This window comes from Hyla sarda, chromosome 7, assembly GCF_029499605.1.
Source record: "Hyla sarda isolate aHylSar1 chromosome 7, aHylSar1.hap1, whole genome shotgun sequence".
NCBI lineage: Eukaryota > Metazoa > Chordata > Amphibia > Anura > Hylidae > Hyla > Hyla sarda.
In genome coordinates, this window is record NC_079195.1 from 65,330,136 (window position 1) to 65,357,695 (window position 27,560).

The 27,560-nt window shown below is 42.6% G+C and overlaps 1 protein-coding gene across 1 annotated transcript in view; it reads left to right on the forward strand.

Annotated features, from left to right (window-relative positions):
• The first annotated feature begins 10,183 nt into the window (after window positions 1-10,183).
• MARCHF5 (membrane associated ring-CH-type finger 5) overlaps window positions 10,184-27,560 on the forward strand; it is an 84,130-nt gene continuing 66,753 nt past the window's right edge. Inside the window, exon 1 of the mRNA XM_056529391.1 lies at window positions 10,184-10,434. Coding sequence (XP_056385366.1) covers window positions 10,349-10,434 — 86 coding nt within the window. The 5' untranslated portion in view covers window positions 10,184-10,348. The remainder of the gene's footprint in view (window positions 10,435-27,560) is intronic.

A 27,560-nucleotide genomic window follows, 5' to 3' on the forward strand; every position in this document is an offset into this window, starting at 1 on the left:
GTTAATGTTTAAAAAAAAAAAAAAGAAGCTAGGGTGCCTGAAGCCACATGACATTGTGTTTCTTCACACAAGTAATGTTTGTTTGAATGGGAAATAAGGGACATATAGTCGTCAAACACCTCCAAATATGTACATTTTTTTATAACAACAAAAAAAGGATCCATGCGGAAAAATACAAGGGGTTATAGGGGTGAGAAGAGACACTATAAAGCAAACTCATTTTTGTACAAGAATTTTTTTTAAGTAGTTAAATAGAAATAACCTATATAAATTGGGGATTATTTTAATCGTATGGACCTACAGAATAAAGATTAAGTCTTTTTATTGAAAAGTGCACTGCATAGAAACGGACGCACCCAAAAAGGTGCTAAATGGTATTTTTTATTTTATTTTGCCCTCCTTGTATACTGGTATTATTGGTGATTGGGGTCTCGATGTACTGGACAGAATTTGCCATCTCACAGCCGATCGGATCACTATGTGACGTCTGCAGAAAACGATGCAGGGGCCTCATGTTCCAGTTATGCCTAAGGCCTCCCAAATTCTAGAGCCGCCTCTGGTTAACAGTAAAAGAGGGCTGGCCCTGCGATGTCCCAGGCTGGCCCACAGGCTTACCTACGGCCCTGGGGGTGACGTGGCTGCGTAACCTGCTGAACTGCGTGCCCCACATGACATCAGGGTATGAGTCCCCCCCCCCCCCCCCGCTCGGCCAGCGCCCCCCAAGTTTAAAAGTCTATTGTGTGTGCTGTAGATGCCACCTGCCTGAGGTCCTGTCGCCGGCGCACATTACTCTCTGCCCCAGGAATTTCCCCAAAGGTATCACTAGTCCACCAGGCATGAACTGACTTGCCATTCAGGTGCACAGAAGAGCTAGGTGACAATGTCTCACCCAGCTTTTCCATGCTCCTGAATGGCATTTCTGTTTATAGTAGCTGAGCTATTATAAGAAGATATGCCACTCAGGAGTATGAAAAAGCTAGGGGAAACATTATCACCTAGCTTTTCTGGGTTCGTGAATGGCATATCTGCTTATCATAGCTCAGCTATTATAGATAGATAGATTTCCCTATAACTTTTAGTCAAATCTGTCTAGAATAGCTGAGCTATGATAAGCAGATATGCCATTCAGGAGCCCAGAAAAGCTAGATGACAATTTCTCACCTAGCTTTTTTATGCTCCTGAATGGCATATCTGTTTATAAAAGCTGAGCTATTATAGACAGCTTTGATTATATGTTATAGGCAAATCAGTCTATAATAGCTGAGCTATTATAAACAGATATGCCATTCAGGAGCATAAAAAAGCTAGGTGTGAAGAGCTTTTCCTTGTTTCTGAATGACATATCTTCTTATAGCTGTACTACTCAATGCAGTGCTGGGTAAATGCTGCGCCTAAAATGTTTCCCTACCAATTCTGCAGAAACTATATATGTCTGGAAGGAATCGTCACAGAGGTCCGAGCCAGATGGAAAATAAAATACAAGAGGACGACGCTGATGAGAGGAGATATTGCCTGTGAGTCCCACTAAGAAATGGCATTATAACCATTTGGGCACAATAGATAGGCGGGGTTCACACTTGTGAAAATTTAAATTGTTTAAAGTGCATCTGTCGTACGTTAGTTTCACACTGCCAATGTGCCCCGTCCTTAAAGGGGTACTCCGCTGCTCAGCGTTTGGAACAAACTGTTCCGAATGCTGGAGCAGGAAGCTTGTGACGTCATTGCCCCACCCCCTCATGACGTCACACCCCACCCCCTCAATGCAAGTCTATGGGAGGGGGCATGACGTCACGAGCTTCCAGCGCCAGCTTCAGCGTTCGGAACAGTTTGTTCCAAATGTTCAGCCTTTAACGGCAGTTTTTGAGATGGGGCACAACGTGCAATAACGGGGTCGATGGCTCCCATTTACTATAATTGGGTCCGACGGGCGCCATTATTTTGTAACGGGACTAGCAGGAGAAGATGGCGCAAGCAGTCATTTTTCTCCCGCTATTCCCCGTGTGCTAGAAGCCTTATGCATATGAAATTACTAGCATAGCCATAAAAGATGTTGGTGTATGATACTTTACATATCTTCATAGATGTTGTTTGATCCTTTATTTCACTAAAAAACAAACAAACATTTTTTAGGGAAGCATTGAGTGTGAAAGAGGTGTGGCTACAGGGCTGCAACACTTCTCCGCGCCTTCTTTGACACACCCATGCCCTATGAGCCGTGAATGGGGATTGTGATGGATGATCAGTCTGACATCCTGTGCATGCACCATGAATAGGGATTGTGGTTCACAAGTGGCAACACGTCACTGGCAAGCGAGCCCTGCGTGTTACCCAAAGAAGCAGCAAATGTGACGTCACATCGTATAGGTGATACAGTCTGGGGGCATAGCAGACCCTCTACCACACCTCTTTGACACTCTGGGTCCCCATAAAAGTGAGTTGTTTCTTTTTTTTTAGCTAAAGAACAGATTCTATAAAGATATGCAAAGTTTCCATACACTATCATATATTCAGCTATCCTGGTAATTTAATGTGCATAAAACATGTGACATATACTTCGATAAAAAGGCCCATCAGAATCTTCAGCACCAGGCCCATGATGCTCTTAATCCGGCCCTGGCTATAGGCAACTGGTCAATGTTTCCTCTTCACAGGATTTGCTAAATCTCCTCAATTGTACAGTGATCCCTCAACTTACAATGGCCTCAACATACAATAGTTTCAACATACAATGGTCTTTTCTGGACCATTGTAAATTGAAACCAGACTCAACATACAATGTACAGACAGTTCAGATCTGCAAAATGTCAATGGCCGGAAGAACCGACCAATCTGAATGGGCAATGGTAAAACCCTGTATTACTGAAGTGTATGCACTGACTGGTGTCTGGTAGCGCCCCCTACAGTACAGGGAGGTATTACATATTCTATACACTTTACCTGTACCAGGGTTAGCTGCTGCTTTGGACACCAGGTGAGGGCGACTCCATGTAACTTTTTTAGGACATTGCATGTATTGTACAGGACCCTGAAGAAGCTCCTGTCCTCTACATAGACCAGTGTTTCCCAAGCAGGGTGCCCCCAGCTGTTACAAAACTACAACTCCCAGTATGCCCGGACAGCCTTTGGCTGTCCGGGCATGCTGGGAGTTGTAGTTTTGCAACAGCTGGAGGCTCCCTGCTTGGAAAACACTGAAATAGACAGTGATTTACAGCTCCCAGCAGATCTTTCTTACTTTTATATGTAAGGATTTGCTTTATCTATGTTAATTATCTACTTATTGTTCTTTAATTCTCACTTTTTCCTATTTTTGGATGACATTTTGGGGGCTTTAGAACCAATTACCAGGTTTCCATAGAGTTCTGGTCTCAACATACAATGGTTTCAACATACAATGGTCGTCCCAGAACCAATTAATATTGTAACTTGAGGGACCACTGTATTGTATTTTTGGTTTAAATGAAAATTGGCATGATTGGAGAAAGGAAAAAATAAAGCTTTTTTGTTGCATTTGGGCAAGGATGGCTTACCATCATTGATGGAACACTTATTTCTGAATTAAAGCATCACATTTTAAAGCGTTACTCCGCTCCCCAGCATCTGCAAAATTCCACCTCACACCGGAACATTGAGTTCCTGGACGCTGTGCGCGGGCTTCCGTGTTCAGGCCCGCCCCCTTGTGACATCACGGCCTGCCCCATCAATGAAAGTCTATAGGAAGGGGGCGCGACGGCCATCACGCCCCCTTCCATAGACTTGCATTGAGGGGACGGGATGTGACGTCACATGACGGGGCGTGATGTAACGGGGCGGGCGTGAACACGGAAGTCCGCACACAGCGTTCAGGAACTCAATGTTCCGGACGCTGGGGAGCGGAGTAACCCTTTAAAGGAAAATGTCAGCTGAATGTCAAGAGGATGTGGGTCATGAAGCAAGAAAACGATCCTAAGTACACAAGTCGTCCTACCAAAGATCTAGGGATTGGTGGTGTTCCAGCACAGAGACTCTTAACCGATCAAAACTTATTGCATGTCAAATGTTTCTAGAAATGACAGTAACACTTTAAAAAAGAATAAAGTTTAAGTTTTGGAACAATACTGACAAAGATGACTGCGATTATGTGCAAGCCAGATTGTGGAGGAGGCTGCAATCCACATTGAATTTCTCAGCAGATTTTCTGTAGTGTGACTAAGGGCCTAAGGGTAGGGTCACATGTACTGTATGCACTGCAGATTTTCTGTAGCGCATTTTATGCTACATTCAGATTTTCATTTATATTGATTTACACAGCATAAAATCTGTATACAGTATCAGTTAACATACACTACAAGTACGTCCACAAGTTTAAAAAAAAAAATGCAGATTTTCTCCAGCAGAAAATCTGCAGTGATGTCAGTGGCAGAAAATCTGCATCAAATTGTTTGTATTTCAAGGGTACGTTTACACGTACAGGATCTGCTGCATATTTTTGCTGCATATTTTGTGCAGCTGATTTTGCTACCCATTGAAGTTAATGGGTAGGAAAATCAGCTGCACAAAATATGCAGCAAAAATATGCAGCAGATCCTGTACGTGTGAATGTACCCTAATGCAGATTTTCTGTACAGATTAACCCCTTAAGGACCAGGTGGTTTTCAGTTTTTGCACCTTACCTTTTTCCTCCTTAGGCTAAGTTTCCACTTGTTATTTTTTTCTGGCAGTATTTGGGAAAACTGCCATTGCAGTTTTTGAGCCAAAGCTAGAAATGTATTCAAAAGGAATGAAAAATGTAATGGAAGGACTTACACTTATCCTCCCTTATGGATCCACTTCTGACTTTGGCTCAAAAACTGCAGTGGCAGTTTTCCAAAAACTGCCAATAAAAAAACCAAGTGGAAACTTAGCCTTACCTTAAAAAATCACAACTCTTTCAATTTTGCACCTAAAAATCCATATAATGGCTTATTGTTTGCACCACCAATTCTACTTTGTAATGACGTCAGTCATTTTACCCAAAAATCTACGGCGAAACGGAAAAAAAATCATTGTGAGACTAAATTGGAAAAAAAAACGCCATTTTGTAACTTTTGGGGACTTCTGTTTCTACGCCGTATATTTTTCGGTAAAACTGACACCTTCTCTTTATTCTTTAGGTCCATACGGTTAAAATGATACCCTATTTATATCGGTTTGATTTTGTCGTACTTCTGAAAAAAATCATAACTACATGCAGGAAAATTTATACGTTTAAAATTGTCATCTTCTGACCCCTATAACTTTTACATTTTTCTGCGTATGGGGCGGTATGAGGGCTCATTTTTTGCGCCGTGATCTGAAGTTTTTAGTGGTACCATTTTTGTATTGATCGGACTTATTGATCGCTTTTTATTCATTTTTTCATTATATAAAAAGTGACCAAAAATACACTATTTTGGATATTGGAATTTTTTAATGATATATTTTTATAATTCGCCCATTTCCGCACGCGGCGATACCACATGTTTATTTTTATTTTACACAGTTTTTTTTTTAATTGGGAAAAGAAGGGTGATTCAAACTTTCATTAGGGGAGAGGTTAAATCATTTTTATTCACTATTTTTTCACTTCTTTTTTTTTGTTGCAGTGTTATAGCTCCCATAGGTGACTATAACACTGCACACACTGATCTTTTATATTGATCAATGGTTTCTCATAGGAAACCATTGATCAATGATTCTGCTGCTTGACTGCTCATGCCTGGATCTCAGGCACTGAGCAGTCATTCGGCGACCGGACACCAGTAGACAAGGTAGGAGACCCTCCTCGTGTTCCAGAGCTGTTCGGGATTGCGCAATTTTGCCGTGGACATCCCGAACAGCCCTCTGAGCTAACCGGCAGCGATTTACTTTCACTTTAGACGCGGCGATCAACTTTGAACGCAGTGTCTAAAGGGTTAATAGTGTTAGGCACCGCGATCAGTGCTGCGAGCTATTAGCCACGGGTCCCAGCCGTTGCCCCGGGTTATAGAAAGGGAAAGGACTCAGGACATACTGGTAGGTCCTTGGTCATAAGAGGTTAAAGACTATTCAATTTTAGTCAATTTGCTTTGCATATTTCTTATGCACGGATGAGATTTAAAAATCTCATATACTTCGTTATTGTTGCTACTTTTCTGCACAGATATTTAGCATGCAATCTGCAACATTTACACCACGTGTACCCTAAGACTGTGTTCACACGTTCAGGTTTTTAAATGCAATAATTAAAGAGTACCTCTTATGATCTTGTTAAATGTTATAATCCTCCCAGTTCACTGCCCCCATCATGAAAAAACCTTTATTTAAAAACCTTTATTTAAAGCCTTTATTTTTATTATTTTTTAGTTTTCTACCTTGATATTGCTCTTTATTTTCTGCTCAGTCTCAGTCAGATTCACAGACTGAGAAGGGGCGTTCCCCAGCAGGCTGTGACATCATCTGAAGCCATACAGGGGAGAACTTCCTCCCTTACTCTGTTACACACAGCCCACAGCAGTTCAGTGTGAGATGAGCTCTGATTAGATAAGGCTGCACACACTCCCCTCAGCATTTCCTGATTTTGGACATCTGCCAGGCCAGCAGGAATCCAAAGTCTATGCAAGAGGTAAGGGAAAATGTGCTCTGGACAAGTAGGGAGACACCTAGTGACAGCTTTTTAAACACAAATAAAACATGAAAATAATAATTTTTTTAAACAAAGTAATTTAGAAAGATTTTTATTTACCATAAGGACTGCAATAGCAAAAATGTGTTTTAATGACAGTGTCCATTTAAATGCAAAGCCAAGAATAGATTTGAAAACAAGAAAAGCCTTAGGCCAGGTTCACATGGCATTGACATTCTCCTGCAATAGAGTCCCATTGATTTCAGCTGATTGATTTCTACTGCTACTGCTGTTCACACAGCAGAATTTCCACGGGAGCAACATCTGCTGTGGAAATCCTGATTCCAGCATCCGCAAAAACACTGAACATGTTCAATGTTTTTGTGGATTCCACAAGGAAATGCAATGGCGTCTATAAGACGGGGCATTTCCCAACAGTCCTAGTGCTGGCATGTTTGCTCCGCTGTCTGTGAAATTTCCTTGCAGAGATTTTCTTTACGGACATTCCACCGTGTGAACACAGCCTTAGTCTATCCTCTTTAGGCTAAGTTTCTACTTTTGTTTTTTTTCTTTTTTACACACCAAGAAAAACGCCAATTCTGCTGCATGGCGTTTTTTCAGCCAAAAAACGCTGTGGCCAGATGTTAGCTGTAAATCAATGAGAAATCGCAAAATTATTTTTCCACTTGGCATTTTTCAGTTTGCAGTTTTTTTTAATCCTTTTGGCGTTTTTTCACTCTTTTCTGGTGTTTTTCTCCTCCTTGGCGGTTTTGCAAAATCGCAGCATGTTGAGCCACTGGTGTTTTTCCCCTGAAATCATAGCGTTTTCCTCACATAGAAGTCTGTGGGAGTAAAAAAACACCAAGAAAAACGCCATGTGGGTTTTAACTTTTTCAGGCGTTTTTTTCCTCTTTTGGACTTTAACCATCCAAAAAAGTGATGGAGATACCTTTTTTAATAAAATTTCATAGGATACCATTTTAAAAAAAATTATAAAAAAAAGATACAGTAATGATGGAAAAAATTGTATTTAACAAAATGTATCTTTTTTATTACAACATTTTTATAAATTTTTAAACAGGGATCAATTTGTGTGGGCGAGCAGGGACCTAAAAATGTAGCCGGCAATAATAAAAATGTAGTGTTTGTGTGTGTATGCGTTTTTTCTTTATTTTTTTTAGGTAGTACTACTACTCCCAGCATGGAACACACTGTTCCATGATGGGAGTAGATCGCCCGTTGCGATCCTCCTGTATAATGTATAGATGCGGCCAGCCGGCTGCTCTTCTATGGGCCCCTGCACTGACATATATATATACACCTATTCATATTTCCCACAGAGAGTTGTGATTGGCTGGAACCATCTGGCCAATTACAGCTCTCTGCAGGAAATATGAATAGGTGTATATATACGGCAGTGCAGGGGCCCATAGAAGAGCAGCCAGCTGGCCGCATCTACTCCATACTGGGAGCTGTAGTACCTGCATTAATAGACAGATCGCAACAGGTGTCAGAGGTTACACTCGCTTTCTCCTGGAGTGGCTTTCTCCTGCACTCGCATCTCTGCACTATACTCAGGCCGGCCACTCACTCATTCATATTTCCCTCAGAGCTGTGATTGGCAGCAACCATCCGGCCAATCACCACTCTGGGCGGAAAATATGAATGAGTGATGTTCTATTCACATCACTGGCCGGAGTATAGTGCAGAGATGTGAGTGCTGTATAGAGCCGCTCCACATCTCTGCTATATTATGGACGATCACATTGGTTGTCACGACTGACACCCGGGGGTGATATGTCTATTAGTACAGGTACTACCTACTCCCATCATGGAACAGTCTGATCTATGCTGGGAGTAGTAGTACTACCTATAAAATGCAAAAAATAGAGAGAAAAGTGAAACACACACTTTATTAAAATGTAATTAAAATTTAGTTATAAAAAATGTAAATGTAATTAAATAATTTTTTTCCCATCACTACTGCCTCCTGTTTATTAATTTTTTTGGTACCCAACAAATTTTGGGTATCAAAAAATAAATAAAAATATAAACGCCAAACGTGCCAAAAATGCAATTTCCACACAAAAGAAAAAAAACGCCAGAAAAAAATGAAATTGCACTGGCGTTTTTTCTTGTGTTTTTTCCAAACAAAAAAAACCCAGGACAAAAAAACAAGTAGAAACTTAGCCTAATGATCTATCCCTGGCTTTGTATACAATAATTGCAATTCAAAAGCTGAAGGTGTGAACACAGCCTTAGGGTACGTTCTTACATGGTGCATACACTGCACATTTAAGTAAGGCTGGGTTCCCACTACGTTTTCTCCCATACGGGAGCGCATACGGCAGGGGGGAGCTAAAACCTCACGCTCCCGTATGCCTTCATATGCGCTCGCGTATGTAATTCATTTCAATGAGCAGGCCGGAGTGAAATGTTCGGTCCGGTCGGCTCATTTTTGTGCCGTATGCGCTTTTACAACCGAACCTCAAACCGTGGTTGACCACAGTTTTAGGTCCAGGGAAAAAGCGTATACGGCGCAAAAATGAGCCGACCGGACTGAACGTTTCACTCCGGCCGGCTCATTGAAATGAATTACATACGGGAGCGCATACTGGAGCGCAAGGTTTTAGCTCCCCCCTGCCGTATGCGCTCCCGTATGGGGAAAACGTGATGTGAACCCAGCCTAAGGCAGCTTTGTTTCAGGTTTTTACTTTCTTTTAATTGGGGAAATCCACAAGAAATCTGCAGTGTATCCGCCATTTGTGAACAAACCCTTACCAAAAATGTTCTTGGTTACTAATTTGCATGTGAATTTTGGGGAGGTCAATGTGTAAATCTGAACTGGTACACAGTGCAAAAGATGCAGCAGTTGGTAGATGAACATTTTATACAATAGAGCAGTGGTCTTCAACCTGCGGACCTCCAGATGTTGCAAAACTACAACTCCCAGCATGCTCGGGCAGCCAACGGCTGTCCGGGCATGCTGGGAGTTGTAGTTTTGCAACATCTAGAGGTCCGCAGGTTGAATCCCACTGCAATAGAGTATGGATATATTCCATATAAAGCTTTATTGTGCTTTCTTCTTCTTCTGGGCCGTCTGCATTACTGACAATGTAACTCAGTGTTCTCCAACCGGTGAGCCTCCAGCTGTTGCAAAACTACAACTCCCAGCATGCCCGGACAGCCCTTGGCTGTCCAGGCATGCTGGGAGCTGTAGTTTTGTAACAGCTGTAGACACATTGTTTGGGAAACACTGCAGTAGATCATAGCCCCAGCTGTTGTGAAAAACTACATCTTCTATGGGTGGAAAATCATGTCAGTCCATCACATCAATAAGCCCTATATGGGATATTTATCAATACCTGTGCAGAGTAAAGGTTGCCCATAGCAACCAATCAGATTGCTTCTTTCATTTTTCAAAGGCCTTGTTAAAAATGAAAGAAGCAATCTGATAGGTTGCTATGGGCAACTGCACCACTCTTCCTATACACTGGTTTAGATGAATCTCCCCCTATGGGTCTATTAGGAGCTCTCCAGCTGTTGCCTTAGCAACGCCTCCACATGGTCCCTCACTTCCGGTTCCTGTCACTGGCGTATGACGCAGCACGCCGCGACGGCGAGTCACGTGACGATACAGGAGCGACGACTCTGGTGGTGGTGACCTCACAACAAAAAATCAGGCACTGTACCCCCCGTTATACGCGGTGTACGAGGGGCGGGCGGGTATTGTACACACCGGAGCAATGGATGTGTGAGGACCGGAGCGGCCGCCGCAGGAAAGACGACGTCATGTCGGAACCTAACAGTGTGTCCCTCCAGCAGATCCTGGACAGGTGAACGGCGGGGCAGGGGAGGCCTGTGTCTATCATTATATGTGTGACTGTGTATGGACAGCGCTGTAGAGCCGTGTGCTTCAACTCGTGGCCCTCCAGCTGTTGTAAAACTACAACTCCCAGCATGGGCTGACATCCTTTTACTGTCAGAGCATGCTGGGAGTTGTAGTTTTGGAACAGCTGGAGGCACACTAGTCGGGAACGCTGAAATAGAGGTTGCAATACAGTGTTTCCCGATTAGTGTACCTCCATCTCTTGCAAAACTACAACTCCTGCGGCGGTAGGGGCATGATGGGAGTTGTAGTTTTGCAACTCCTGAAGAAACACTGGTTGGGAAACGCTGCTAAACTGGAATCAAATGTCCTATCTCTGGGACCCTCACCTATTGGAAAAACAGCAGTTCTCCGGCTCCCATTCTAGTAGTGAACAGTTATGTCTTGTGTTTTTATATGGTTTTTGAGGCGTAAAGTGTCCACACAATGCAGATCTGTCAATCAGTTACAGAAATCATAAACGATCAGCAGCAAAAAATATTTTAATGTGTAAACAAAGATACCATAAGCCTAAAAGGAAAAAAAGTTTTACAGTAAAAAAAACTCTGAAAATTTCAGATTTTTTTTCTTTTCTTCCCCCCCCCCCCCCCCCCCAAAACTTTTTAAACATTTCTTCTCCCCAGCTACATATTTCCCCAATATGGTTCTTTGTAAAGGTTGAACAGAGAGGTGAAGTCAGTGGCAGTGACCCTGCCATCTCCTTTAATTCTGCCTGGTAGTCAGATGTTTCTGGTCCTTGAAGCCACTGTCACATATTGTCGTCCACTGTTTAACATGGCCATACATTTGTAGTGTTCATGGTGCCCTGTTAACACTCTGCGCTTGTTATAGGATGCTATTATTTGGACAGGGCATGCGGCTCCAAGTGCCACGCTCTTTCACCTTCCCTTAGCTAAAGGAAGCAATATACAGAATACTGTATATACTTGCATTGTCAGTTCCGTATACTGCTTGCCCTAGCTGATCTCTGATCTCTCTTTCAAAAAAGGCTTGGTAAATGTTGTATAAGAAATGTTTGGTTTAACCCCATAGGGACTTGGGGGCAAACTTTCGTTTTTGCATTTCTGCTTTTTCCCCTCCTTCCTTTCTAAAAAAAAATCATAACTCTTTCAATTTTGTAAATGACTTCTATTTAAAAGTATTAACCCTTCCAGTACTTATCAGCTGCTGTATGTTCCAGAGGAAGTTCTTTTCGAATTTCCTTTCTGTCTGACCACAGTGCTCTCTGCTGACACCTCTGTCCAGAGCAGGATAGGTTTGCTATGAGTATTTGCTCTTGCTCTGGACAGTTCCTGACATGGACAGAGGTGTCAGCAGAAAGCACTGTGGCCAGACAGAAAGGAAATTCGAAAAGAACTTCCTCTGCAACGTTCAGCAGCTAAGTACTGGAAGGATTAAGATTTTTAAATAGAAGTAATTTACAAATCTGTTTAACTTTCTAGCACCAATTGATTTGATATGCAAAACGAAATAAAAATAATGACCTGTCGCTACTTAGAAGATACCTTTGAAGAAGTAGCATCCTGACTCCTAACTTTTTGCTGGTTCCTAAATTCCTAACACATTTTTCAATATCTGCCTAACATCATTGGCCAGTCTTGTGAATCAGAGGTTCAGCTGACCTTTATCTTGTGCATTAACATAAGTGTAGGTTTACAATAACTTAAATGTAGCTCTGTTGCATTTATGTTCACCTTCTAATGCCTCACTGATGTCAGCCTATGAAAATGCTTTACATAAATGTCATATATGACTTCTTGTGATCACGTGTTGCTGGTAAATTGCTCATGCTCACAGCTGTGCGGAGTTGTCATAGAACTTCCATTAGGAATGTAACTCCTTAGATCTCTAGTTTCATATGATGGTACATGGGTGCTATGAAGAAATCATGGCATGGTCCATCATATGCAGTAAGTGTGGAGCTATTCTTCACTAAATGCAGGAGAGAATGGGGGAGATTTATCAAAGGATTTAGACTGTTTTTTCTTGTCTAAATTTGTCGCACAGAAAGTCGCAGTCTAAATCTGTGCGACTTTTCTGCGACTTTTGCTCTAGAGGATTTTTAGAACATGATGCATGCAAGTCTATTTTAGACTGAAATGCATTGAAAAATGCATTGGTGCTGAATTTATCAAAAGCGACTTTTCAGCGAAAAGTCGCATAGGCTGAAAGTACGCCGAAATGTCAGACCATGTTGGAGCAGGTTTAAATATAGACTAAAGCATAGATCATGCAGTCTGTGCACAGAATTTATCAAGAGCTGTGCGCCATTTGATAAATTAGGTGCACAATAGACCAGACTAACCCTCTGTAGTTTGGTCTATATTGATGCGGGACATAGACAACTTTGATAAATATCCCCCCCATATCTCTATACATCAGGGTTTACCTACCAGGGTGCCTCCGGTTGTTGCAAAACTACAACTCCCAGCATGCCCGGACAGCCGTCGGCTGTCCGGGCATGCTGGGAATTGTAGTTTTGTAACATCTGGGGGCACCCTGGTTGGGAAACACTGCTACACATAAAAGCAGCAATAGACCCATGCTACCAAATGTACAGACATAGCATTGAATGGTATTAGCCTGAAACGCCTTGTGTTTGCGAAAAGTTGGCTCTGTAAAGCTAAACACTTCTAGTATTAAAATGCTGCAATCAGTTTCCACATTTGTTCTGACAACGCCGCAAAAAACACAGGAAAATCTAAAAAAAACATCCACACCAAATTGTGCAGACACACTGATTACCCTGCTTAAAACTGCTAAGAATGTCGACTAGAGATGAGCGAACTTACAGTAAATTCGATTCGTCTCGAACTTCTCGGCTCGGCAGTTGATGACTTTTCCTGCATAAATGAGTTCAGCTTTCCGGTGCTCCGGTGGGCTGGAAAAGGTGGATACAGTCCTAGGAGACTCTTTCCTAGGACTGTATCCACCTTTTCCAGCCCACCGGAGCACCGGAAAGCTGAACTCATTTATGCAGAAAAAGTCATCAACTGCCGAGCCGAGAAGTTCGTGACGAATCGAATTTACTGTAAGTTCGCTCATCTCTAATGTCGACACAACGTGGCTGTAGATCAATACAGAGACTGCACTCTGGTATCTTGTGCTGTTGTGGCAGGGTGTGTCAGCCAGTATATATAAAACGCAGAAGCCACAGCACAAAGTCCAATGTAGAAGTTATTAGTAATTTTTATTGTTTGTAGACGTCAAATGACACAGACAGAAGGATTAATAGAATTGTCAGAAAATAAAGAACCACATGAAATCAGATCTAATAAAGCAGGTGTTTCGACCCTCCTGGGCCTTATCCACGGCAGAACTGGAAATAATAAAAGCTTAATATTCCTTTTTAACCCCTTAATGACGAGCACCATAAATGTACGTTGCTGCAAAGTGTCACTTCACTCATCAATCATAAGATAGACAAAAGCTATCTGGGCATGCTGTGAGTTGTAGTTTTGCACTATATAGTGGTCTCAAAACTGTGCCCTTCTAGATGTTGCGAAACTAAAACTCCCAGCATGCCAAGACTGTCCAGACATGCTGAGCGTTGTAGTTAGGCAACATCTGAAGGGCCAGATGTTGCGAAACTAAAACTCCCAGCATACCCTTTGGCTCTCCGGGCATGCTGGGAGTGGTAGTTTTGCAACAGCTGGAGGTACACTGGTGCAGAAACCTGCGGTAGTCTGTTATCTAACTTAGTGTTTCCCAACCAGTGGGCCTCCAGCTGTTGCATAACTACAAATCCCAGCATGCACAGTCTCAGTGCATGCTGGGAGTAGTAGTTTATCATCAGTTGAAGGCCAGCCCATGTGAATACACACGGTACAGTCACACGGGTGGGTTTTACAGCAAGTTTCCCGCTTTAACTTTAAGCTGCAGTAAATTTTTAGCCGCAGCTCAAACTCCCAGCGGGAAACTCTGTGAACCCCCGCTCGTGTGAATGTACCCTAAAAACACTACACTACACTTACACAAAATAAAGTGTAAAACACTACATATACATCCCCTTACACTGCCCCCCCCCCCAATAAAAACTAAAAAGGGCAGGGTTTCCAAAACGGAGCCTCCAGCTGTTGCAAAATAACTCCCAGTATTGCCGGACAGCCATTGACTGTCCAGGCACGTTTGGAGAACACGGCCCTGTCCGCACCTATGCAAATCCCTAATTTAATCCTCAAATGCACACTCATGCTCTCTCACTTTGGAGCACTGTCGTATTTCAAGACAATTTTTGGGGGTCTTTTTCGCCTTTTACCCCTTATAAAAAGTTAAAGTTGGGGTCTACACCAGCCTGTTAGTGTAAAAAAAATTAACATTAACATACTGGTGTTGCCCCATACTTTACATTTTTACAAGAGGTAAAAGGAAGAAAAATATATGTGGACGTAAAATGCTCTGCGGGTGCATGAAAAGGCTCAGGAGTGAGAGCTAGAGATGAGCGAACTTACAGTAAATTCGATTAGTCACGAACTTCTCCGCTCGGCAGTTGATTACTTTTCCTGCATAAATTGCTTCAGCTTTCAGGTGCTCCAATGGGCTGGAAAAGGTGGATACAGTCCTAGGAGACTCTTTCCTTGGAATGTATCCACCTTTTCCAGCCCACCGGAGCACCTGAAGGCTGAACTAATTTAAGCAGGATAAGTCATCAACTGCCGAGCCGAGAAGTTCGTGACGAATCGAATTTACTGCAAGTTCGCTCTAGTGAGAGCACCATGTACATTTGAGGTCTAAATTGGTGATTTGCACAGGGGTGGCTGACAGTTACAGCTGTTCTTACATAAACGGAAAAAAAAAAAGGAAATCCCCCACCTTTGACCCCATTTTGGAAACTTCACCCCTCACGGAAAGTACAAGGGGTACAGTTAGTCTTAACACCCCACAGGTGTTTGACAAATTTTCGTTAAAGTTGGACGTGAAAATGAAAAATCAGATTTTTTTTTTTACTAAAATGCTGGTGTTAATCTAAAGTTTTTATTTTCACAAGTGGTAATAGGAGAAAAAGCCCCCCCCCCAAAAAAAAATAAAAAAAAATAAAAATAAAAAATAAATTTGTAACACCATTTTTTCTGAGTATGGAAATACCCCATATGTGGATATAAAGTGCTCTGCGGGCGAACTACAAAGCTCAGAAAAGAAGCACCATTGTGCTGTTGAAGAGAGAATTTGGCTGGAATTGAAGGCCATGTGTGTTTACAAAGCCCCCATAGTGCCAGAACAGTGGACCCCCCCCAACATGTCACCCCATTTTGGAAACTACACCCTCACATAATGTAATAAGGGGTACGGTGAGCGTTTACACCCCACAGGTGTCTGACAGATTTTTTTCAACAGTGGTCCGTAAAAATGAAAAAATCTGTCAAATGCCAGTGGGGTGTAAATGCTCACTGCACCCCTTATTACATTCTGTGAGGGGTGTAGTTTCCAAAATGGGGTCACCTGGGGGGGGGGGCACTCTTCTGGCTCCATGGGGGCTTTGTAAACGTTCATGGCCCCCGACTTCCATTCCTACCAAATTCTCTGTCCAAAAGCCCAATGGCGCTCCTTCTTTTCTGAGCCCTGTTGTGCGCCCGCAGAGCACTTTATATCCACATATGAGGTATTTCCATACTCAGAAGAAATTGCTACAAACTTTGGGGGTATTTTTCTCCTATAACCCCTTGTGAACATGAAAAATGTAATTTTTCATTTTAACGTCCAACTTTTGTGAAAATTCGTCAAACACCTGTGGGGTGTAAAGGCTCACTGTACCCCTTGTTAAGTTACCTGAGGGGTGTAGTTTCCCAAATAGTAAGCCATTTTTTTTTTTTTTTTTTTTTTGCTGTTCTGGCACCGTGGGAGCTTCCGAAATGTGACATGCCCCCAAAAAACCATTTCAGCAAAATTCCCTCTCCAAAATCCCATTGTGGCTCCTTCCCTTCTGAGCCCTCTACAGCGCCTGCAGAACACTTTACATCCACATTAGGTATTTCCTTACTTGAGAGAAAGAGGTTTACAAATTTTAGGGGACACCTATTACTGCTTGCAAGAAATGAAAAAATAATGGGTCTACAAGAACAGGTTAGTGTAAAAAAGAACGATATTTTCCTCCACTTTTATGCTATTCCTGTGAAATGCCTAAAGGGTTAACACTTAATGTCAGTTTGAATACTTTAAGGGGTGCAGTTTTCATAATGTGGTACATAATAAGGTATTTCTACCATAAAGACTCTCAAATTCACTTTAAAAGTTAACTGGTCCATGAAAAAACTAAAGAGCCCTCTAATGTCTTCAAAAAGTAAAAACATGTCAACTTTATGATGCAAACAAACTAGACTTATTGTACATTTGAATCCACATATAATTTATTTGGAATGTTCACTTTCCTTACCAGCAGAGAGAATTTTTCATGAAATTATGGATTTTTTTCCACCAAGAAATGCAAGTATTGACAAAAAATGTACCACGAACATAAAGTAGTTTTTCGTGACATATTCTATCTCGGAATCAAATTCATAAGTAAAAGCATCCCAGAGTTATTAATGCTTAAAGTGACAGAGGTCAGATGTGCAAAAAAAAACGGCTGTGTCCTTAAGGTCAAAATGGGCTGCGTCCTTAAGGGGTTAACAGCCAGGGACTTGGATATACTGTTGTCATTTACTAAGGATAGCTTAACACAGTGGCCAAGTGTGTTGTTTGGGCCATGTACAGGTGAATTAATAGGTTATATCATCTGAGGGGGGGAAATCTGCCAGAACAAATTGACCAGGATTTATGGAAATGTGTGCTCATCATGGGCAAAATCTCTCCAATTTATCTCTCAATCACAGCTCAGCTTTCCTATATTAACAAGCTCTGGTAAAGTGAAAGCTGAGCTGTGATTGGTTGGTATGGGCAAAATCTTTTTTGCATACTTAACCCCTTAAGGACCAAGGGCGTACAGGTACGCCTTTGCTCCCTGGTACTTAAGGACCAAGGGCGTACCTGTACGCCCGTGGGAATTTCGGTCCCCGCCGGGCGGGGATTGCGTCGGGGTGACTGCTGATATCTATCAGCAGGCACCCCGCGCAAATGCCATGTCGGGGGGCCATGTCGGCGATCGGCGCAAATCGCAAGTGAATTCACACTTGCGATTTGCGCCGATTCCGGGTCATACGGGTCTATGGTGACCCGGAATAGAAGGGGGATCGCGGGTGTCCTAGACACCCACGATCCCCCTGTAGCGATAGGAGTGAGGTGGCAGGGTTGCCACCCCTCCTATCTCTGCTATTGGTGGTCTAGACGCGACCACCAATAGCAGATCGGGGGCGGAGGGGTTTACTTTTGGTTTCCCCGTCCTGCCCACCCACAATAGGCGGGGCAGGACGGGGAAACCGACAGGGACCGGCGCCGAAGATCCACTTACCCATCGGCGACGGCAGCGGACGACGATCAGCGGCGGCAGCGGGCGACGATCGGCGTAAGAGGACGGCGACGCAGCTCCCTGGATCCAACGGAAGCCAGTGAGTTACTAAGCAACATCTGGAGGGCTACAGTCTGAGACCACTATAGTGGTCTCTAAACTGTAACCCTCCAGATGTTGCAAAACTACAACTCCCAGCATGCCCAGAGAGCTGTTTAGGCTTGCTGGGAGTTGCAGTTTTGCAACAGCTGGAGGTCTACAGTTTGAGACCACTGCAAAGTGATCTCTATACTGTGCACCTTCAGATCTTGCAAAACTACAACTCCCAGCATGCCCAGACAGCAGTTTGCTGTCTGGGCATGCTGGGAGTTGTAGTTTTGCAACATCTGGAGGTCCACAGTTTGGAGACCACTGTGCAGTGGTCTCTAAACTATAGCTCTCCAGATGTTGCAAAACTGCAACTCCCAGCAAGCCTAAACAGCAAACAGCTGTCTCTGCATGCTGGGAGTTTTAGTTGCGATCCCTCCAGCTGTTGCATAACTACATCTCCCAGCATGCCTTTCGGCGATCAGTACATGCTGGGAGTTGAAGTTTTGCAACAGCTGGAGGCACACTGGTTGGAAATTACTGAGTTAGGTAACAGAACCTAACTGAAGGTTTTCCAACCAGTGTGCCTCCAGCTGTTGCAAAAGTACAACTCCCAGCATGCACGGTCTATCAGTACATGCTGGGAGTTGTAGTTTTGAAACAGCTGGAGGTTTGCCCCCCCCCCATGTGAACGTACAGGGTACATTAACACTGGCGGGTTTACAGTAAGTTTTCTGCTTCAAGTTTGGGCTGTGGCAAATTTTTCACTGCAGCGCAAACTCCTAGCGGTAAATTCACTGTAAACCCGCCAGTGTGAATGTACCCTAAAAACACTACACTACACTAACACATAATAAAGGGTAAAACACTACATATACACCCCTTTACACTGTCCCCCTAATAAAAAATAAAAAACGTATTGTATGGCAGTGTTTCCAAAACAAAGCCTCCAGCTGTTGCAAAACAACAACTCCCAGCATTTCCGGACAGCCACTAACTGTCCAGGCATGATGGGAGTTTAGCAACAGCTGGAGGCACCCTGTTAGGGGTATTCTACGCCAGTGATTCCCAATGTCCACCCCTGTGCAATCCCTAATTTAGTCCTCAAATGCACATGGCGCTCTCTCACTTCAGAGCCCTGTCGTATTTCAAGGAAACAGTTTAGTGCCACATCTGGGGTATCTCCATACTCAGGAGAAATTGCACTACTCATTTTGGGGGCTTTTTTTCCTTTTACCCCTTATGAAAAAGAAAAGTTGGGGTCTACACCAGCCTGTTAGTGTAAAAAAAAAAATTTTTTTACACTAACATGCTGGTGTTGTCCTTTACTTTTTATTTTCACGGGAGGTAAAAGGAAAAAAAGACCCCCAAAATTTGTAACGCAATTTCTCCTGAGTATGGAGATACCCCAGATGTGGACGTAAAATGCTCTGCGGATGCACAACAAGGCTCAGGAGTGAGAGCGCACCATGTACATTTGAGGCCTAAATTGGTGATTTGCACAGGGGTGGCTGATTTTACAGCGGTTCTGACATAAACACAAAACAATAAATACCCACATGTGACCTCATTTTGGAAACGACACCCCTCACGGAACGTAACAAGGGGTATAGTGAGCCTGAACACCCCACAGGTGTTTGACAAATTTTCATTAAAGTTGGATGGGAAAATGAAGAAGAAAATTTTTTTTCACTAAAATTCTGGTGTCACCCTAAATTTTTCATTTTCACAAGGGAAAATAAAAAAAAGCCCCCCCCCCAAATTTGTAACCCAATTTCTTCTGAGTAAGAGCATACCCCATATGTGCATGTAAAGTGCTCTATGGGTGCACTACAATGCTCAGAAGAGAAGGAGCGCCATTGGGATTTTGAAGAGAAAATTTGTCCGGAATTGAAGGCCACTTGTGTTTACAAAGCCCCCATGGTACCAGAACAATGGACCCCCCCCATATGTGACCCCATTTTGGAAACTACACCCCTCATGTAATGTAATAAGGGGTACAGTGAGCATTTACGCCCCACAGGTGTCTGACAGATTTTTGGAACAGTGATCCGTGAAAATTAAAAATTTTATTTTCCATTTGCACAGCCCACTGTTCTAAAGATCTGTCAAACGCCAGTGGGGTGTAAATGCTCACTGCACCACTTATTAAATTCTGTGAGGGGTGTAGTTTCCAAAATGGGGTCACATGTGGGGGGGTCCACTGTTCTGGCACCACGGGGGGCTTTGTAAATGCACATGGCCCCTGACTACCATTCCAAACGAATTCTCTTTCCAAAAGCTCAGTGGTGCTCCTCCTCTTCTGAGCATTGTAGTTCGCCCGTAGTGCACTTCAGGTCCACTTATGGGGTACTTCTATACTCAGAAGAGATGGGGTTAAAAATTTTGGGGGGTATTTTCTGCTATTAACCCTTGCAAAAATGTGAAATTTGGGGGGGAAACACACATTTTAGTGAAAAAAATATATATTTTTTTTACATATGCAAAAGTCGTGAAACCCGTATGGGGTATTAAGGCTAACTTTATTCCTTGTTAAGTTCCTCAAGGGGTCTAGTTTCCAAAATGGTATGCCATGTGTTTTTTTTTTTTTTTTTTTTTTTTTTTTTTTTTTTGCTGTTCTGGCACCATAGGGGCTTCCTAAATGCGACATGCCCCCCGAGCAAAATTTGCTCTCAAAAAGTCAAATATCACTCCTTCTCTTCGGAGCATTGTAGTTCGCCCGTAATGCACTTCATGACAACTTATTGGGTGCCTCCATACTCAGAAGAGATGGGATTACAAATTTTGTGGGGTATTTTCTGCTATTAACCCTTGCAAAAATGTGAAATTTGGGGGGAAACACACATTTTAGTGGGAAAAAATTATTTTTTTTACATATGCAAATGTCGTGAAACACCTGTGGGGTATTAAGGCTCACTTTATTCCTTGTTACGTTCCCCAAGGGGTCTAGTTTCCAAAATGGTATGACATGTGGGTTATTTTTGCTGTTCTGGCACCATAGGGGCTTCCTAAATGCAACATGCCCCCCAAAAACCATTTCTGAAAAACGTACTCTCCAAAATCCCCTTTTCGCTCCTTCGCTTCTGAGCCCTCTACTGCGCCTGCCGAACAATTTACATAGACATATGAGGTATGTGCTTACTTGAGAGAAATTGGGCTACAAATATAAGTATACATTTTCTCCTTTTACCCCTTGTAAAAATTAAAAAATTGGGTTTACAAGAACATGCGAGTGTAAAAAATAAAGATTGTGAATTTTCTCCTTCACTTTGCTGCTATTCCTGTGAAACACCTAAAGGGTTAAAACACTTACTGATTGTCATTTTGAATACTTTGGGGGGTGTAGTTTTTATAATGGGGTAATTTGTGGGGTATTTCTAATGGGAAGACCCTTCAAATCCACTTCAAACCTGAACTGGTCTCTGAAAAAAAGCGAGGTTAAAAATTTTGTGAAAAATTGGAAAAGTGCTGCTGAACTTTGAAGCCCTCTGGTGTCTTCCAAAAGTAAAAACACGTCAATTTTATGATGCAAACATAAATAAACATATTGGAAATGTGAATAAAAAAATATATATATTTTGAATATCCATTTTCCTTACAAACAGAAAGCTTCAAAGTTAGAAAAATTTTTCATCAAATTTTGGGATTTTTCACCAAGAAAGGATGCAAGTTACCACAAAATTTTACCACTATGTTAAAGTAAAATATGTCACGAAAACACAGTCTCGGAATCAGATTGATAACTAAAAGCATTCCAGAGTTATTAATGTTAAAGTGACAGTGGTCAGATGTGCAAAAAACGCTCTGGTCCTAAGGTGTAAAATGGCCTGGTCCTTAAGGGGTTAAAGAATAGCCATTGGTGTTTTTTTTTTTTTTTTTTTTTGGCTGACTCCTCAGCAGAATTAGTAAGGCTATGTTCACACAGCAGAATTTATGCATGGAATTCTGCATGAAAATTCTGTAATAATTTATAGCCAATTCACTTCAATGGAATTCATGCAGCAGAAATTCTGCAGTGGATTCCCATTAAAGTGTATTGGCTGTAAATTCATGCAGATTTCCATTCAGAATTTTCTGCTGTGTGAACATTGCCCGAGGCCATGTTTACATGTCGGAATTTCCAGGTCTTATTCCACGTTGGAATTCGGCACGGAGATTCCGCTGCAACAAAGTCCCATTGAACTTAACGGGATTCTGCTGCTCTGTGCACACAGAAACATTTCCATAGAAGATGTTTCTGGCACAGGAATTCAATTTTCCCGGTCTGCAGAAAAAAATGAACACGTTCTTTTTGTGATCTCCGCACGGAATGCATAGCTGTCTATTCTGGTGATACTACTAGTAAAACAAAACTTAGTGAAATTACATTAGAAGGGTTCTTTGTATTTGGACCAGCTCTGTGTTTGAGCTTGGAGAAATGCACAGACAGAAATCTCTACCAGAATGTAGAACTTTTAAAAGAAAGTAGTAGTTTTATACCTCTGGGAGACAGCACACACTTAACTCCTTCCAACAGAGCCCCCTTCCACTGGAGCACAGAAGTTGTGTGAACGAGGCCTAAAAGGAGAATTGGGAATACCCCCTTATGTATGCAGCTTGGTACTGAGATGTTGGGCTGTAGTTTGTCATTTCTTCCTCTTACGTTGTTCTTGTAATGCTTTCTTTTGCTTTTACTTTTATACATGTGGCAGCAGAATCAAATTTTGATCTTGAATCAGTGTTGCTCAACATATTGCTTCATTTTGTAAGAATAGTTCATGGTTTTTGTCCTACTCTAATTTGGTGCAGTAGAAGAGAAATACATAAGGTACATATATTGAAACTGGAGTAGTTGTTCATGGCCATCAATCAGGTTGCTGCTTTAGTTTTCCAGGGGCCTTTGAAAAATTTGGGATCCGATTTCTGAAATTCCATTCTAACTTTATGCACTTTACAAATGGACTAAAGTTTACCTTATGTAGGGTGGTTATCCTGATAAAAATACACTGCTCAAAAAATAAAGGAAACACTTAAACACAATGTAACTCCAAGTCAATCACACTTCTGTGAAATCACACTGTCCACTCAGAAGGCAATACTGATTGTCAATCAATTTCACATGCTGTTGTGCAAATGGAACAGACAACAGGTGGAAATTACAGGCAATTAGCAAGACACCCCCAATAAAGGAGTGATTCTGCAGGTGGTGACCACTGATCACTTCTCAGTTCCTATGCTTCCTGGCTGATGTTTTGGCCCCTTTTGAATGCTGGCGGTGCTTTCACTCTAGTGGTAGCATGAGAGGAGTCTACAACCCACACATGTGGTTCAGGTAGTGCAGCTCATCCAGGATGGCACATCAATGCGAGCTGTGGCAAGAAGATTTGCCGAGTCTGTCAGCGTAGTGTCCAGAGCATGGAGGCGCTATCAGGAGACAGGCCAGTACATCAAGAAATGTGGAGAAGGCCGTAGGAGGGAAAAAAACCAGCAGCAGGACCGCTACCTCTGCCTTTGTGCAAGGAGGAGCACTTCCAGAGCCCTGCTAAATGACCTCCAGCAGGCCTCAAATGTGCATGTGTCCACTCAAACGGTCAGAAACAGACTCCATGAGGGTGGTATGAGGGCCAGACATCCACAAGTGGGAGTTGTGCTTACAGCCCAACACCGATTGGCAAATTCGCCACTGGCGCCCTGTGCTCTTCACAGATGAAAGGATGTTCACACTGAGCACATGTGACAATCTGGAGACACCATGGAGAACGTTCTGCTGCCTGCAACATCCTCCAGCATGACTGGTTTGGCGGTGGGTCAGCAATTGTGGGGGATGGCATTTCTTTGGGGGGCCGCACAGCCCTCCATGTGCTTGCCAGAGGTAGTCTGACTGCCATTAGGTACCGAGATGAGATCCTCAGACCCCTTGTGAGACCATATGCTGGGGCGGTTGGCCCTGGGTTCCTCCTAATGCAAGACAATGCTAGACCTCATGTGGCTGGAGTGTGTCAGCAGTTCCTGCAAGAGGAAGGCATTGATGCTATGGACTGGCCCGTCCATTCCCCAGACCTGAATCCGATTGAGCACATCTGGGACCTCATGTCTCGCTCCATCCACTAACACCACGTTGCACCACAGACTGTCCAGGAGTTGGCGGATGCTTTAGTCCAGGTCTGGGAGGACATCTCATCAGGAGCATGCCCAGGCGTTGTAGGGAGGTCATATGGGCACGTGGAGGCCACACACACTACTGAGCCTCATTTTGACTTTTTTTAAGGACATTACATCAAAGTTGGATCAGCCTGTAGTGTGGTGTTCCACTTTGATTTTGAGTGTGACTCCATATCCAGACCGCCATGGGTTGATAAATTTGATTTCCATTGATAATTTTTGTGTGATTTTGTTGTCGGCACATTCAACTATGTAAAGACGTAAAAGTATTTCATATGATTAGTTCATTCATTCAGATCTAGCATGTGTAATCTTAGTGTTCCCTTTATTTTTTTTTTAGCAGTGTACTTGTCTGTTACTGAAGGCCAGATTACATGGGGAAGTAGGTACGGGCATCGGACCATTACGGTTGCCTTTTAACACCCTAACGACCATGGTCTTGCATACACGTCCAGGCAGGATGCACGTTCCTGTTACAGCCGGGACGCTGCCGCACTGCCAGGACCAAAGTTAACTTCTGTTCCGGCAGTTCAACCCTTACAGTTTAACCCTCACTTCCAACCGCGGGCTGTAAATGTTATGACAGAGGGAGGAACGATCGCGGGGTGCTGCATGTTATCTGGGCAGCCGGGGGTCTTTACAAGGACCCCCAGGTCTGTCCCGGTCATTGCATGTGAGGACGTGCCATAAGTGTAAAAAAAACAAAAACAAACATAAAAACATTTATTAAAGAAATATAATGAAAAATAAAATGTGTAGGATCACATTGTGCACATCCGCAGCATATTACATACTGTGGATGCCCGCCAGCAGTCACAATAATGAGCTCTCTGCTGCAGCTGGGTAGCTTTGTGTGTCCACTCAGTGTCGGATTTCCCGACCGCAGTCATGAGCGGACCCTACACTGCGTCCCGTTCATACTGCGTTTCACCAGTATGTTAGACATCTCTGTCAGCCTCGCGTCAAAAAAAGTGATGCTGACTTATACTGAAGCAGCTCCAATCATTTCTGAATGAGACTGCTACAGTATACATTGGCATCCCTTTTTTTGACAAGAAAACTGACACCTATACTGCAGAAATGCAGTATGAATGGGGACTATCAGTCAACCCCCCTTCCAACAAAATAAACCGATTTTTTTTTTTTATTTTTTTAACACCCAGTGATGGATATATTGGCCGTAAGTGGGTGCTTATTCCCACAACATGACAGTTATATCCATCAGGAACTTTAACTGTCACTACTAGCCGACCAAGGACTGATCAGAGCGGTCCCTGGTCCAGCCAAAACACTTGTAGGGGTGCGGTATTGTTCTGACAGCTCCGATCCTTTGCAGGCATGGAGTGGGATCTATAATTCATATAATGATGCCCTGAAAGCTAAAGGGGTTCCTCTCCTTCTTGGTCCTACCAGGCGGTCAGGCATCCAGATATGGCCTAAGTAGGGGTACTGCCCAGCTCGGGACGAACAGGGTGATAAAATATGGGTACATTTCCTTCATTTCAAAAGCGACCTACCACAATGATGTCCCACAAATAAAGAATTTGGTGTTGGGGGGGTTTATTTCCAAACACGGGCCGAGCAACTCAATAAAATATAGGGTGGATTTCTTTCAATATCAGAAGTGATGTACAAAAAATATGTCCCACAAGTGATGCAAATTTCAAATTTTTAACACTGATTTGTAGTAATTCCTGCCAAAAAACTATGGTGTTAAAATACTCCCTGTACCCCCTACCGAATACTAGAGGGGTCTAGTTTTTAAAATGGGGTCATTTCTGCAAACCTTGCATAGCACATAAAAAAAAATATGTACTTTTCAAAATTTTGAAAGTTTCAGGTTAAATTGTTAGGCTTCTAATTCATTTAAAATGTTTAATAAAAAAGTGCTTTCAAAGTAGACATCTGAAAGTATAAGTTTCATAAACTATTTGGTTAGAAAGTATAAATATATGCAAACTAATAGTGTTAAAAGATTTTTTGCATTGTAAAAAATAAAAAATAAAACTACAAATGATATCGGCTTACTTTTACTAGAGAAGAAGGGGGAGAGAAGCGGCGCCGGCAGTGGCACCGATAGCCAGGGGGAGAGAAGGGGCAGCGACACCCATTGCCTCCAGTGTGCGTCCCCTGCGTCGTTGCTATGCACTGCACGTCGCAGCGCAATGACGAGTGACGTCATTGCGTCTCGCAGCGCATAGCAACGACGCAGGGGACGCACACCGGAGGCCTGAAGCAGCGCCGACCCGACCCCGGCAACAGGTAATTATACAACCAGGGATTGGGGAGGCAATGGGGCAGCGGCGTCAGCAATGGGTTAAAAATTTTAGCCTAAAAAGTGCGTGTTATACGCCGATAAATACAGTATATTGCAGATAGTCACTGAAAGTGACCTTCTCAGAAACTTGCACTCATATCAGAGCATTGGACTGTGTGTGTGTGTGTGTGTATATGTATATGTATGTATATATATATATATATATATATATATATATATATATATATATATATAAAAATTCATGTTGACTTTGCAGCATTGCTTTGTGTTGCTATATTAGTGCCTCTTGCAAGTTTATAAGCTGAAGTGTTTACGCAGTGAAATGGTTTTCACAAGACTCCAACCATTATACTTTAACCCTTTTACTGCCATATATTTCTGATATTGGTACTTCATTTTTATTTCAGCCATTTGCTTAGGTGGCTGAGGTATCTTTACGCACCTTTTATGTTTGTACAGCAAATCAGGGTTTTTAAAAAAAAATCAAATTTCAAAATGGTGCCTTTTTTTTGTGAAAATATTTTACATTGTTTAATACATAGAAATTCAAGGTTGCAACTAACATTCTAAACAAAACAGAGCTTTGCTATGAAGAACATTCCCAAAATTTTAAAAAATTATGTAATGCATCTTTACAAACTCACTCACACACACACACACACACACACACACTTTTCTCTATGAAGGTTATAACAGCAATACCAACAACTTTGCAGTGACCACTGCCTTCATGCAACTCCGCACCAAATAGCTTGCATGCAAGGTTTGTCTAAAGCCTTATTTATTTATTTTTGCCAGTATGGATACAACTTTGACAGTTGAGAAAATTAGGACAGCAACCGAATTTTCCACCACATTCTATTTAATAATGTCATCTGTTCCTACTGAAATCAGTGGGTTTGGCCAACATTAATCTAAAGCAGTGTTTCCCAGCCAGGGTTCCTCCAGCTGTGGTAAAACTACAACTCCCAGCATGCCCGGACAGCCTTTGGCTGTCCAAGCATGCTGGGAGTTATAGTTTTGTCACAGCTGGAGGCACCCTGCCTGGGAAACACTGATCTAATGTGTAAGGACCTTTGCACAAAACATTACCTGGCATGTAGCCGCATGTGCTGTAGTGCATGTAGTGCTGGAAGCTTGTTCTGCTTATAAATTAATGACAGGTCCTCGTTCAGTAGAGATGTTT